Raw genomic sequence first — 13,086 nt, 5'->3', positions numbered from 1 at the left:
AGATTCAGGGGTCAAAACCTAGTGATCTTACAAAGCACACACAATGCCCGACCCTACCAAATAAGCAGACAGCTTGGAAGGTGGCCAAAGAAAAAATTTCATGGGCCATACTCAAGGTCAAAATGACATGCCTTCCAAAGGTTGTGCCAATCAATGATGTGGCCAAGGAACAATCAGACTTCTCTACTTACCATTCTCACTGCTCAACACTAATGCCAACCTACAGGAAACCATGATATACACTGTAAAAGGTAATAATTGGAAATAATTGCACCTGTAATGTGGGAACTATTTATCTCGTGTTTATGCAAACCAATGCAGTGCCCAACCTGTCAATCATCCTTCGTCAATCCATTAATAATATGAAGCCAAAATACTTTGTGTAAAAGAACCAAATTAATAAATAAAGTGTAGTCTTTGAAAGGCAAGGGGAGGAGACTACTTGTCTGGAAACACTACACTTACTAATTTCAATGACCATCTTGTCTCTGTCAAACATTCCTTTCCAAAGGGCAAAAGGTTTGTGCAGTATACACATGTACTAACACCACTAGGGGTTTTGTCACAAAAGCACTGAGAAGACCAACACTATACAGGAATGCTTAAGGCACCAGAAGTCCTATAATAAATGTTCATTATCTGTCACAGCCAGATATATTCCTGATATCGAGCACCACCTCTTATACACACGTCTTACACATACAATAATAATGTACTCCTTTATATTGGTTGATTTTACACCACAACCATAAGTAATAAACTAAAATTGACAAAATTTGAGAGCTATTTGTACTTCAGTCCTAGTTATAACTGCCATCGACATGTCTGGATAGTTTTTCCAGCAATACGAGATTCACTACATAACTTGCATTTGTTTAGCATAGTTCACTGTAATGTTGAAAAAACTAAAATACCATTGCTCCAATTAAATGCTTTGGACGTATCTTCTAACCTTGTCCAAACAAAAACCATAAATGGAGCCCCAAAGTAGTAGGAAAATTTAACCAGACTACAGAACGACCAGCTAAAATTAAAATGGCTATGCATTTACCAAGGTTATGCCACCATACAACTAGGTAGGCATCTAAGAGTAGGTTTATCACAAAGTCTTTTTCTTTTCTTTTAAATTTGGGTCAAATCTGCTCCCTCTGATACAGCAAGCTTCAGAATATATGTTCATACAAACTCTTGAAGAACCAAAACTAGAATAAATTTCACAAATTCCTACTTTTAAAACTTCGTTAAAGACCCTCAATAAATACAGGAAAAGACTTAGCATCTCCATCTACCCCTCACCATCTCATCCACATAAGCCAATCTAGTTGTCTCTTATAGTAGTTTAAATGTATAATACTGTTTTGCCATACTCCATAATCTTCAAAGGGATTTCTCAAATCTACAAAATGTTAGACATTGTCTCATGGTCATACCATGACTCATGTCCATACATTAACACCGATTTCACTGAACTGATGTCTGATTTCTATGTAATTTCTTAATTTCAAAATTTTACTTAACCTGGCCAATTTTTTTTTTTAATCTACTCAATTTCTAAAGATTCTGTATTAGAGATCATAGTTCCCAAATACTTAAATGATCCACCTCATGAATCTTTTCCCTTTCCAATATTTCATCTGAAGCCCAACTTCATTTCATCCATTCTGGTAGGAAAGTTTTGCAAGTCCTGTGGCGATCAGGTCAGCTAATGTCCTGCTACAAATCAATCACCATCCCCAAACGTTCTATTCATTACAAAATCCGAGGATAACCAGGGGAGTAAATGATGGGAGGGGGAGGCAAAATTTATAACTACATACCAGATAACCCTTAGTACCATCTACTGCCAACAACTCTAAAGTTCCTCCACCTATTAAAGGTTGACCAGCAAACTCAATAGTTTCTTTAGTTGACTACAATGTAATTCAAACACTTACTATCAGCATCACTTGTCAGTTCTGTGCTCCTAATCTAAAACTTGTCAAGTCTATGCAAAATCCCTTAACAGTAACCATTAGATGAAAGTTTAACCAGTTTTTCTAACCTGAATTGGGAGAAAAGAACATTACTTGTTACATCAAATTACAAGGAAAAATAATGAGAATGTTTGTAAAGATTTTTTATTTTAGAAAAATAGAAAAAATAAATGTACATTCCGTAATGAAAGTTACACTTACAATTTGAATTAAGTTTGCTTGGAATATTCAAATCTTGCACTTATAAATTAAAAATTTTGCAAAAGAAAAGAAAATTCTTAGAAGGAAAGACTATGGAAGAACTACCTGTATTCAACCAGGTTTATGCATATTCTGCTTCAACCTCACCCTCCTCTTCAAACTCTGCCTCATCATCAGCTGTAGCCTCTTGGTATTGCTGGTATTCGGAAACCAAATCATTCATGTTGCTCTCTGCTTCGGTGAACTCCATCTCGTCCATACCTTCGCCAGTGTACCAATGCAAGAAAGCTTTTCTGCGGAACATAGCAGTGAATTGTTCGCTAACTCTCTTGAAGAGCTCCTGGATGGCAGTGGAATTACCAATAAATGTAGATGCCATCTTGATTCCACGTGGTGGAATGTCACACACGGCGGTCTTGACGTTGTTGGGGATCCATTCAACAAAGAATGAAGAATTCTTATTTTGAATGTTGAACATCTGTTCATCTACTTCCTTCATAGACATCCTACCGCGGAAAATGGCGGCAACAGTGAGGTAACGGCCGTGTCTTGGATCACAGGCGGCCATCATGTTCTTGGCATCAAACATCTGCTGGCTGAGTTCAGGTACAGTCAAAGCACGGTATTGCTGTGAGCCACGGGCTGTCAGAGGTGCGAATCCAGGCATGAAGAAATGGAGACGAGGGAAGGGAACCATGTTAACTGCCAATTTCCTGAGATCAGCGTTCAGCTGGCCAGGGAACCGCAAACAAGTGGTTACACCTGACATTGTAAGGGACACTAGATGATTCAAATCTCCATAAGTTGGGTTCTGGAGTTTCAAGGTTCTGAAACAGATGTCGTACAAAGCTTCATTGTCAATACAGTAAGTTTCATCTGTATTCTCAACCAGCTGATGGATGGACAGTGTAGCATTGTAAGGTTCCACAACAGTATCAGATACCTGGAAAAATTAGAAAATTATTTATTAGATTCAAATTTAAAAAGGCTGCTTCGTTTCCCTAACAAGTCAATGATGCAGAATAGATATAAAAAAAAAAGATATATTCCAAAACAATTTCAATTAGCATCTAATACCACATCAGATCTAAATGCCTATAAATAATTTTTCCATAAACAAAAGCAGTTAAACCAGTGGTCAGTGATGCATAAACTTACTATTACCTACTTAGCCAAAAGTATCCTATGTTTTAAAACTTTAGGATTATTTATACAGCAATACTTCCAAATCAATGGAAACAAGTCAAATTCAAAGAAATACTATATATTTATATAGTATATATTTATTAACAATTATGATAGTGATCCACTAACAGCAAAATATACACTTTTTACATTTGTATTTTTCATCACCATCCAAACCTGAGATCTTTCATTTTTACTAGCTATGATACAAACTTACTTGGAAAAGCAGGATGCTTCAAGCCCAAGGCCTCAAACAGGGAAAACAGCCCATTAGAGATAGAAAATAAAGACGATAAATTTAACCTCTGAACGCAACATATTGTCAGAATTATGTAAAATCTTTAGCATCATGCATAAAGAACTGAACGACTGTGATAGAAATCAGGAATAAGATGTAACACTACAGTTTTTTGTCCTACAAATTAAGACAGACGGCACCCCAAGACCAGAGAGCAAAAGAATCAAAACGGTAGAATAAATTAAAACATGGATAATTAGATTTCTTAGTGGAACTGAAGATATACACCGTTCCTAAAGAGCAAATTAGGAATCAAGAATCATACTCGAAAGGAACCTCATATTACATTGCTCTATTCACTATGGTGCCGATATTTCAAGATCCTTCGCTCCCTTTAGAGTTGGTGCTCTAAGGACAAAGGCCTGAATCAGATCTGTAATCTGCAGGGTAAGGGATCATTCTGAGAAATCTCCAGAGCCTATTCCCCTTCTCTTGCTTGGACCCTCAAGGTCGTGGAGACACTAGGTGTCCTGATCTCAAGAGCTTCAACCTGAATGGACTCTTCAGGAAGACTGCCTCCAATCGAGATTGATAGATTTAGTTTTCAGGAAACCTGACATCTAAAGTCATTGATGCCACTCCAATCAAGAGAGCACAAAGAATTAGCCTATCAAGAGAGCCTGATGAATTAGCCTATCAAGAGAGGTTTCCCAGCATTGCAAATGGTTACGCGAGACCAAAACCTTGTCCAAAGCTGTTCCTGTGACAGATCAGTCTCACCGATAGGCGAGCCTTAGCAATGGGCTTGCGCTTTGACTTTCAGTGCTCCCAGAAGGACCACCAGGTTTAACTTTATTTTTCCCAGGGATGCAACTCAAGGGAATAAAAATAAAAGTTAAACCTGCAGTTTCCACTTTTACAGAAGTATTTTTTAAAGATACCTTAGGTATTGTAGCCTTTAAGCTAGTGAAGATGCTGTAAGAGTTTCAGTTTTCAACGAGTGTACACTAGCTGATGCTTGTATGTGTCAAGGAACACTACTGGGAAGTCTTGTTATTTCCTCTCTTGAGGATCTTGACATTCGTTCCTACAGAGCCAGAGACTGGTTGCTTACTGAGTGGAGGTATATGTAGTGAGCTTTAAGGAACTGTGTGCTGACCTCAATCATGGGGATGGTACAGTGATGGATGATCTACCTTATGAGGATAGTGTGGTTGTTGGAGAAGGCTTTGTCATCTTGGAATTTTACTCAATTCCAGGGACTTTCGGCGAGCTCAAACCCTGGCGAAGACGACCTTGCTTTGTCCCCAGCCACGAACTAGGTATTTATGCACATAGGGACTCTCTGCAATCCCTTAGACTTGTGAAGTGACTGGAGTACCTTGTAATTGCAAAAGATCAGTCTTCCCTCAGTTTGCCGCTTGTGAAAGATAAGAGAATCTCTAATAGATGCTTTGTGCGTAGAGGTGTTCACACCTTATCCAAAGAACAATCGGCATCACAGACAATAGAGGCAACTTTCTTCACTCATCTGTATGGTTATGCTCAGGTTGTGGTGGCCTATTTGATGACACCCCTGACTGGTAATCGCCAAACTGTAGTTAGTCCCCACTCAAACTCAGAGCAACAATGGTTCCTCAATGTAGTTGGGATTTTTCAGTAGGCTGCTGTTAGTCAACAAAGAGCCACCACTCCCGCGGGCAGGATGGGAAAACTACTGCTACATATCCACAGCTACAATCCCCATTAGCTTCTCAGCTGAAGGGAGACCATCAGTACTAAGGGTGGGCCATAACAGACACCTAGGTCCTTGCAAGGATCACATTACATCTGCAGAGGTTGGCCTTTGGGTAACAATCACCTTTGCTAGTAGAAAACTCATGTGAAGCTCAAAGTAACTGGGGGAGGGGCCATGATTTTCCTCTGAATCAGTCTATGAGGTAAAATAGCACACAACAGACTTAAAACACAAAGGCTGGGCAAAAGTAGCCCAGGAGATTCTTGAGCATCAGTTCGGAGGTACCTACAATTTTGCTCCGAAGAATCTTCCTTAATCTGCTTATTAGCAAAGTCAGTCAACTGCCTCAAATTCCATTTCCTACACTCAGGACTGGGATTGCTGTAAATGGAAATATCCCATGCAACAACTATGAAGTTCATGCAAGTGGGTAGAATTTTGGCTTACTCGTATTGTGGTAAAAGCCTTTACCAAAATTGCCGGGAAACTACTAGATGTCTGACTACATAGCTTGCATCAGAACTGCATTATGGAAGAAAATTAGAAAAATATAGTTCAAGCACCAGAAATGTCCTCTATTGCAGCAAAGTCAAAGGGAGCACTACACAGCTGTTTACCTCATCAGTTCAACAGACTGTTTCCAGATACATGTCACTCCTATCATAGGTAGTTGGTTGGCCAGGGCACCAGCCACCCGTAGATACTACCGATAGAGTTGTGGGGTCCTTTGACTGGCCAGACAGTACTACATTGGATCCTTCTCTCTGGTTATGGTTCATTTTCCCCTTTTCCTACACACACCGAATAGTCTGGCCTATTCTTTAGACATTCTCCTCTGTCCTCATACACCTGACAACACTGAGATTACCAAATAATTTTTCTTCTCTCAAGGGGTTAACTACTGCACTGTAATTGGTCAGTGGCTACTTTCCTCTTGGTAAGGGTAGAAGGGACTCTTCAGCTATAGTAAGCAGCTCTCCGAGGAGGACACTCTGAAATCAAACCATTGTTCTCTAGTCGTGGGTAGTGCCATAACCTCTGTACCATGGTATTCCACTGCCTTGGCTTAGAGTTCTCTTGCTTGAGGGTACACTCGGGCACACTGTTCTCTCTTGTTTCTCCTCCTTGTTTTGTTAAAGTTTTTAGTTTATATAAGAAATGTTTATTTTAAGATTGTTGCTATTCTTAAAACAATTAATTTTTTCCTTGTTTCCTTTCCTCACTGGGCTGTTTTCCCTGTTGGATCCCCTGGGCTTATAGCATCCTGCTTTTCCAACTAGGGTTGCAGCTTAGCAAATAATAATAATAGGTAAAAGTTGTATTAAGCATAGGAACAAAAAATCTCATTGCAATTAATATGAATTCCAAACCTAAATATGTGGTTACTTTCGGTACTACACTAAATAAATGACCATATAGAGGACTCACCTTTGGTGATGGTACGACAGAGAAGGTATTCATGATACGGTCTGGGAATTCTTCCCTTACTTTGGACACGAGCAATGTGCCCAAACCTGAGCCAGTGCCACCTCCGAGGGAATGGGTCAACTGGAAACCTTGTAGGCAGTCGCACTTCTCTGCATCCTTGCGAACAACATCGAGAACGCTGTCAACTAGCTCGGCACCTTCGGTGTAATGACCCTTGGCCCAGTTGTTGCCGGCACCACTCTGACCTGAAAACATTTCCAATATAATAATAATAATGTTTATTGGACAAAAAATATTTACATACAAAGATTTACAAAAAGAAAGAAAAAAAAGACTCAGTCCAAGCCCATGTGAAGCAGAGCTCTTCGGGCAATAATACAGCTAAAATAATATCAATGAAGTAAAAATAAAAAAATAAAGTAAATATGGATATAGATATACAAAATGTACGCATACATATACATAATATGTATACAAATAGATACATATAAATGAGATTCTTAGCCTAAAAACAAATGGAAATGCATATTTATATGATAAAGAAGGATGGTATATGAAGTTATTGTACATACCAAAAACAAAACTGTCTGGTCTGAAGAGGGATCCCAAAGGTCCTGCACGTACAGCATCCATTGTGCCAGGTTCCAAGTCCACCAATATACATCTTGGGACATACTTTCCTTGGTTGCCTTCGTTATAATATACATTGATTCTCTCAAGCTGAAGGTCCTGGAGATCTTTGTCTGTCCCGGTATATTCTCCAGTTGGCTGAATACCATGTTCATCGCTGATTATTTCCCAGAACTGCAAACAATAGGTTATCAATTAGTATTGTCATTAGTCAAAACAGCAACAAAAAGAAAAATAAATAGGGCCCAATCATATACAGGCTTGGATTAGTTTTTGTGAAGATACTAGTCGCACTGTATTAAATTAAGTTTCACCCAAGCTATACATTTACATTAAAGTTGTCACTAATAAGTACCTAAACCTTACACAAACCTTATCCTACCCTACGGTACATTGCTTATGGGGATTGGTTTTATGAATTTGTGCTAAAAAGTCCAACACAGGCTGGTGTAATTATTGAGTGCCAAAGTAACTGGAGACGGATTTGTTGTAAGATGAAGAAAATTTTGACAGCAAAAAATTGGGCATCGAAGTAAAATAGGAATCCTATTTTATTTCGGTACCCAATTTCGAGACCAAAGCTAAGATCCTGTAATAACTATGAACTCATCTCACAATCATGAGGCTTCAAACCCCGTGTTGCATACGGAACTAAAATGAAAAGTTCTATGAAACCTGCCGGAAAGGCCCTCAAGTAAACCACATCCAAATTTTGTGATGTTTTCTAATAAAATTTCCAGCGTTCCAAAAATATCTTTATAGAAAGAAATGGCTTTTCAGAGAAATCTCAACTGACAAAACCACAAAATTATAGTTGAACTACTGTACTCGGTGTAATTTATAAAGAAAATTAAAAATTATGTTAAATATAGAAAACTTTATGGCATGAATTGTCCCAATATGGTTCCTTAAAACTAAACCCCTCCAGCAGACGCAGTGGCATAGAAAACGATTGAAAATACCAATCTCGTGTGTGTGATCTGCACTGAAGACTATACAGACCCCAATTAGGACTAACTTCACATTCTTCTTGGTAAGGGTAAAAGACTTTAGCTATGGTAAGCCGCTCTTCTAGGACACTCCAAAACCAAACCAGTTCTCTAGACTTGGGTAGTGCCATAGCCTCTGTACCATGGTCTTCCACTGTCTTGAGTTAGTTTTCTTGCTTGAGGGTACACTCGGCCCCACACTAATATCTAATTTCCCTTCCTTTTGTTTGGTTAAAGTTTTTATACTTTACATAGTACATATTTATTTTAATGCTGTTACTGCTCTTTAAGTTTTATTTTTTCTTGTTTCCTTTCCTCACTGAGCTATTCTCCCTGTTGGGGCCCCTGGCCTTACAGCATCCTGCTTTTCCAACTAGGGTTGTAGCCTAGCAATTAATAATAATTTGAGAACTCCTTATTACTGTGGTAATAAACAGTATTACAGACTCCATACGAAGTGCCTGCTGGGACTATATGTTGTACTTTAAAGATGCACTGGCATAATTCTAATAATTAATTCACCACTAATTGGTTTTTACATCATTGGGCACTTTTCTCGTAATATAACTCCTCTATAGCCTGTTGCGATAAATAATTACATTATATAATTGACAGCATACAAACTCAAAATACACTTAAATAACTGATCAAGTTTTTACTTTGCATTCCCACATCGGTTCAAACATGACCGATTCAATCTCTCTCCATTACACTAAATGTTTTTCTAACCTAAAATTCAATTAAGGTCATAATGTATATCCCAATACTGAAAACAGATTAAGAACGTAAAAGATTCTGTTCAAACAACCAGTTTTTTCTTTAACTGTTTGGAGATTCTAGTTACAGGAGTTTAGGCGGTAACTTAATAAACTGTTAATAGGACGTCGTACAGAAAAACTTGTCCAAAAATAACCACTGTACAATATCGAGGCATAGCATGATACAAGCAAAAACCGTGGCCCTACCTTCAGTAAAACACTTATGCCTACTCAATGATGTAAAAATTAACCAAATGAATTACGTAGGCCTACCCACTGTTTATTCAAATTGTTCCAGGAAATAGTAACTCATCCTAACTACTAAATTTGGACCATTCCATCATATAGGTCTAAGTTTTAAATCCTGTACTCTAGCCATAAACAATTAAGGCAATTTCCACTTATTTCACGTCAATATGAGCATACCTATGCTCAAGTAAAGGGAAATGTGCAAGTAATAAGACTAAATGTCTAAAAAAATTCTTCAATAAATAACTAAAATGAGGGTCAGCGAAGTTTAAACCGGATCAAGATCATCACGTCACGCACTCAAACGACGGATAAAAGGGAGGGAAAAGTTCACGGTCATATCTTAATCCGTTCCCAAATGGCCTTGAATTTGACAAGATAAATGTCCTAATGGGATTATACGAGATATTCTTGAATGATGGCATCGACATACGTAAATAGTCACAAGTAAATAAGTTTCCGCATGACAGTTCAAGTACCGCTCCAGCAGAGATCAAACAAAGGGCGGCCGGCGACAGGGTTGCCAGTTGGCCTTTTTTCGGGCCAAAAGACCCTCTAAATTTGTCCCTTTTTTCGTGCTAAATACCTAAATTTGGCCTTTTTGAAATTGGTTAGCCTTAAATACTATATTTTCAGCCTTTTTCTATTAGGTTGGCCTTTTAAAGGTGCAGTTGATCAGACTTTGGCCTTTTTTCACTTGGAAAACCTGGCAACCTGGCCGGCGACCCGTAGGGTGGGAAAGATCACATGGCGGGTAAAACTATTTCCAGTTACAAATCGGTTTAAATAGCGTATTAATAATTCAAAATAACAAATTACAGCACATGTGATGCTATTATTACGGGAAATACGGCTTATAATATTAAAACAACGGACGATAATGGTAATTCAAGGAATCAAATTACATTAATAAAGCACATGGGATGCTATTGTTACGCGAAATACGGCTTATAATATTAATACAGACGATAATGGTTGAGAAGTCGAATGTCAAAAGTACGAACACGGGAATTTCCAATTACAATTCGGCTTAAATAACATTAATAATTCAAGGTAAATTATAGTAATACAGCACATGGGATGCTTTTGTTACGGGAAATACGGCTTATAATATTAAAACAACGGACGATAATGGTATAGAATTCGGCTTAAATAGCGTATTAATAGTTAAAGTTAAGAAATTACAGTTAATACAGCACATTGGGATGCTTTGTTACGAGAAATACGGCTTATAATATTAATACGGGCGATAATGGTTGAGAAGTCGAATGTCAAAAGAACGAACACGGGAAAAGCCGGCCCACCACTTTCAAAATTTCACGCGCTATGATCAACAAGTGGTTCGGCCTTTGTTTACTTCAAAAGTTGATATATAACAAAATATATAAGGAATTAAATCGACGAGCTATACAGAATTAGATAGCAGAGCAGATTAAATTACCATAAATTAAAACGTGATACCGAAACTGGTAACGTTAACTGACCTACAGGAACTTCCCATCATATGGCTTCTCAGCCCTATGAAAGCGAAAGGCAAGATTTCTAAGAAATACGAGGAAACAAATCTATACAAATCTATTTACTCAATATTACACCCATACTTACTTTAGTTCCAATCTGGTTACCACATTGGCCAGTCTGGATGTGGACTATTTCCCTCATGATGATGACGTGTGACGTAAAGGTCTTCACCCGATGCTGTCTCAACGGTTTCTGTGGATGTGATGCGCCGGTTACACTAGATTTTTGAAGGAGCGGTTTTCTCGAGTTGCCAAGAGTCATTTTATTGACATTTTATTATATAATCATAAATGAGTTTAGAATAGCGTCTGATAGTAAATTATATATAAAACTAATTCTATATATCATTAACATATTTTACTTTCCTAGCAATAGCCTGTTCCAAGGAGAAAATATATATAAAAATTTAATAACTCTGAACTAGGATAAGCTCCATGACGTCATCACAAAGCTAACTATTAACGAACTACTTTTCATTGGTATTTATAAATTCGATTAGATAATTATCTTTCTGCTCCTAGAAATATATAGGAATACGTATTATTTTCATCCATGGCTCACAAACAAATGAATAAATTATATATTTATTGTTATCCCTCAAAACGGAGTAATTTCATACTTTTTTCTTTTTTGTTCTTTAATATTTGAATTTCGTCACTGAGCTTGCCGACCTTTCCCTTGTTACAACATAAACCATATGTTTTAAAAGAATGACTGTAGAGGCACCAGATTTTCTAGAATAGGTGCTGGTTTATATCAATTTATATATAGCATTTAGAATACAGCACATAACATTTTCTATAAAATCCCCTAAATGAAAAATGGCGAAACATCCCTATAATTTCTATCTTATACTCTTACTTTCATTTTGGTTCACCATATGGCGAATATATTCGGGGGAAATTACAATCATACGTTTTACTAATTATAAATAAATATAAAAATCTATAGAATATTATGAGTATGTCAAAACATAGTAAATGTCGATGAAAATTTGAATGTATATTTGATGGGTCCTATTACGTCACAAATATGTACAGTAAATTAGTAACCTTAGTTCCTTTTCTCAGAGCACTTTAGCTAAACTTCGTACACTATATCAGTTTGACAATTGACAATTTAACATTAGCTGTTCTACCAAGATTATACATATGTAGGCAATGGTTTTACACAATATTATCGCACATAAAGTTATAATGCGTTGAAATTGCTCATACATTCTCAGTATTCAATCGATTAGGTGATGATAATCAATACCGAATCAATAAATATTGATTAACCGACGATACGATTTGATTTTAGTGGTTATGAGTGAAGGCATGTAGGGATATCAATATAAAATAGTGATGATGTTGATTATATTCTTTAGAAATAGAAGGGAAGTTACATGATATATCATAAGGGTAAAAAATAAAATGAATAAACGAATTCTAACGAAAAACATAGCGACGAAATCTCCTGTATGTTGAAATCAATGATTTGCCTCATGTAAATATTGGTTAATTGGTTAAGTTTAAGTTGCTATTATTATTATTATTATTATTATTATTATTATTATTATTGTTGTTGTTATTATTATTATTAGCTAAGCTACAACCTTATTTGGAAAAGCAGGTTGCTAAAAGCCCAAGGGCTCCAAACAAGGAAAAATAGCCCAGTGAGGGAGGGAAATAAGGAAATAAATTAACTATATGGATAGTAATGAACAATTAAAATATGATAATTTAAGAACAGTAACAACATTAAAACAGATAAGTCGTATATACAAAATAAAAAAAAGACTAATGTAGACCTATTCAACATAAAAACATTTTCTGTGCTAGCTGGGGCTTCAAAAAGACCACCCAGTGAATTTGTATGACCATGGGGCACACCCACTTCCAGTAGAGAAGGATTGTGCTAGATCATTTGTTTTAAAGAATTACCTGCATTTGCTGAAATATTCAAAACAGCTAAAGTTTCTAAATTTAATTATGAATGGCAACATCTAGAGATTGACAGGTGTTTGCGTTAATCTGCCTGATTTCCAGATTACCAATAAAATAATATACGTTGTTATTATTATTATTATTATTATTATTATTATTATTATTATTATTATTATTATTATTATTATTATTATCCCACTTTTAAAATCACCAGACCACTGCAAATGTTAGATCATTATAATACTGTA

At 36.7% G+C, this 13,086-nt stretch overlaps 1 protein-coding gene across 1 annotated transcript; it reads right to left on the bottom strand.

Moving 5' to 3' along the window:
• Positions 1 to 2,103: 2,103 nt before the first annotated feature.
• Positions 2,104 to 11,186, bottom strand: LOC137632932 (tubulin beta-1 chain-like). The gene is made up of 4 exons (XM_068365033.1): positions 10,995 to 11,186; positions 7,336 to 7,567; positions 6,764 to 7,008; positions 2,104 to 3,117 (listed from the first exon to the last, which is right to left on the bottom strand). Exons 1-4 carry the CDS (start codon positions 11,169 to 11,171, stop codon positions 2,296 to 2,298), a joined length of 1,476 nt encoding a protein of 491 aa, XP_068221134.1. The 5' UTR covers positions 11,172 to 11,186; the 3' UTR covers positions 2,104 to 2,295.
• Between the last annotated feature and the right edge of the window lie 1,900 nt (positions 11,187 to 13,086).

Source organism: Palaemon carinicauda, chromosome 42 (assembly GCF_036898095.1).
Source record: "Palaemon carinicauda isolate YSFRI2023 chromosome 42, ASM3689809v2, whole genome shotgun sequence".
NCBI classification, from domain to species: domain Eukaryota; kingdom Metazoa; phylum Arthropoda; class Malacostraca; order Decapoda; family Palaemonidae; genus Palaemon; species Palaemon carinicauda.
This window is presented reverse-complemented; position numbering and strand designations above follow the sequence as displayed.

Coding starts and splice junctions, on each gene's coding strand:
- LOC137632932 (XM_068365033.1), bottom strand. CDS start 11,171: ATGACTCTTGGCAACTCGAGAAAACCGCTCCTTCAAAAATCTAGTGTA. Junction 7,568..10,994: donor GTAACCAGATTGGAACTAAA/GTAAGTATGGGT, acceptor TATTGTTTGCAG/TTCTGGGAAATAATCAGCGA. Junction 7,009..7,335: donor ACCAGACAGTTTTGTTTTTG/GTATGTACAATA, acceptor AAATGTTTTCAG/GTCAGAGTGGTGCCGGCAAC.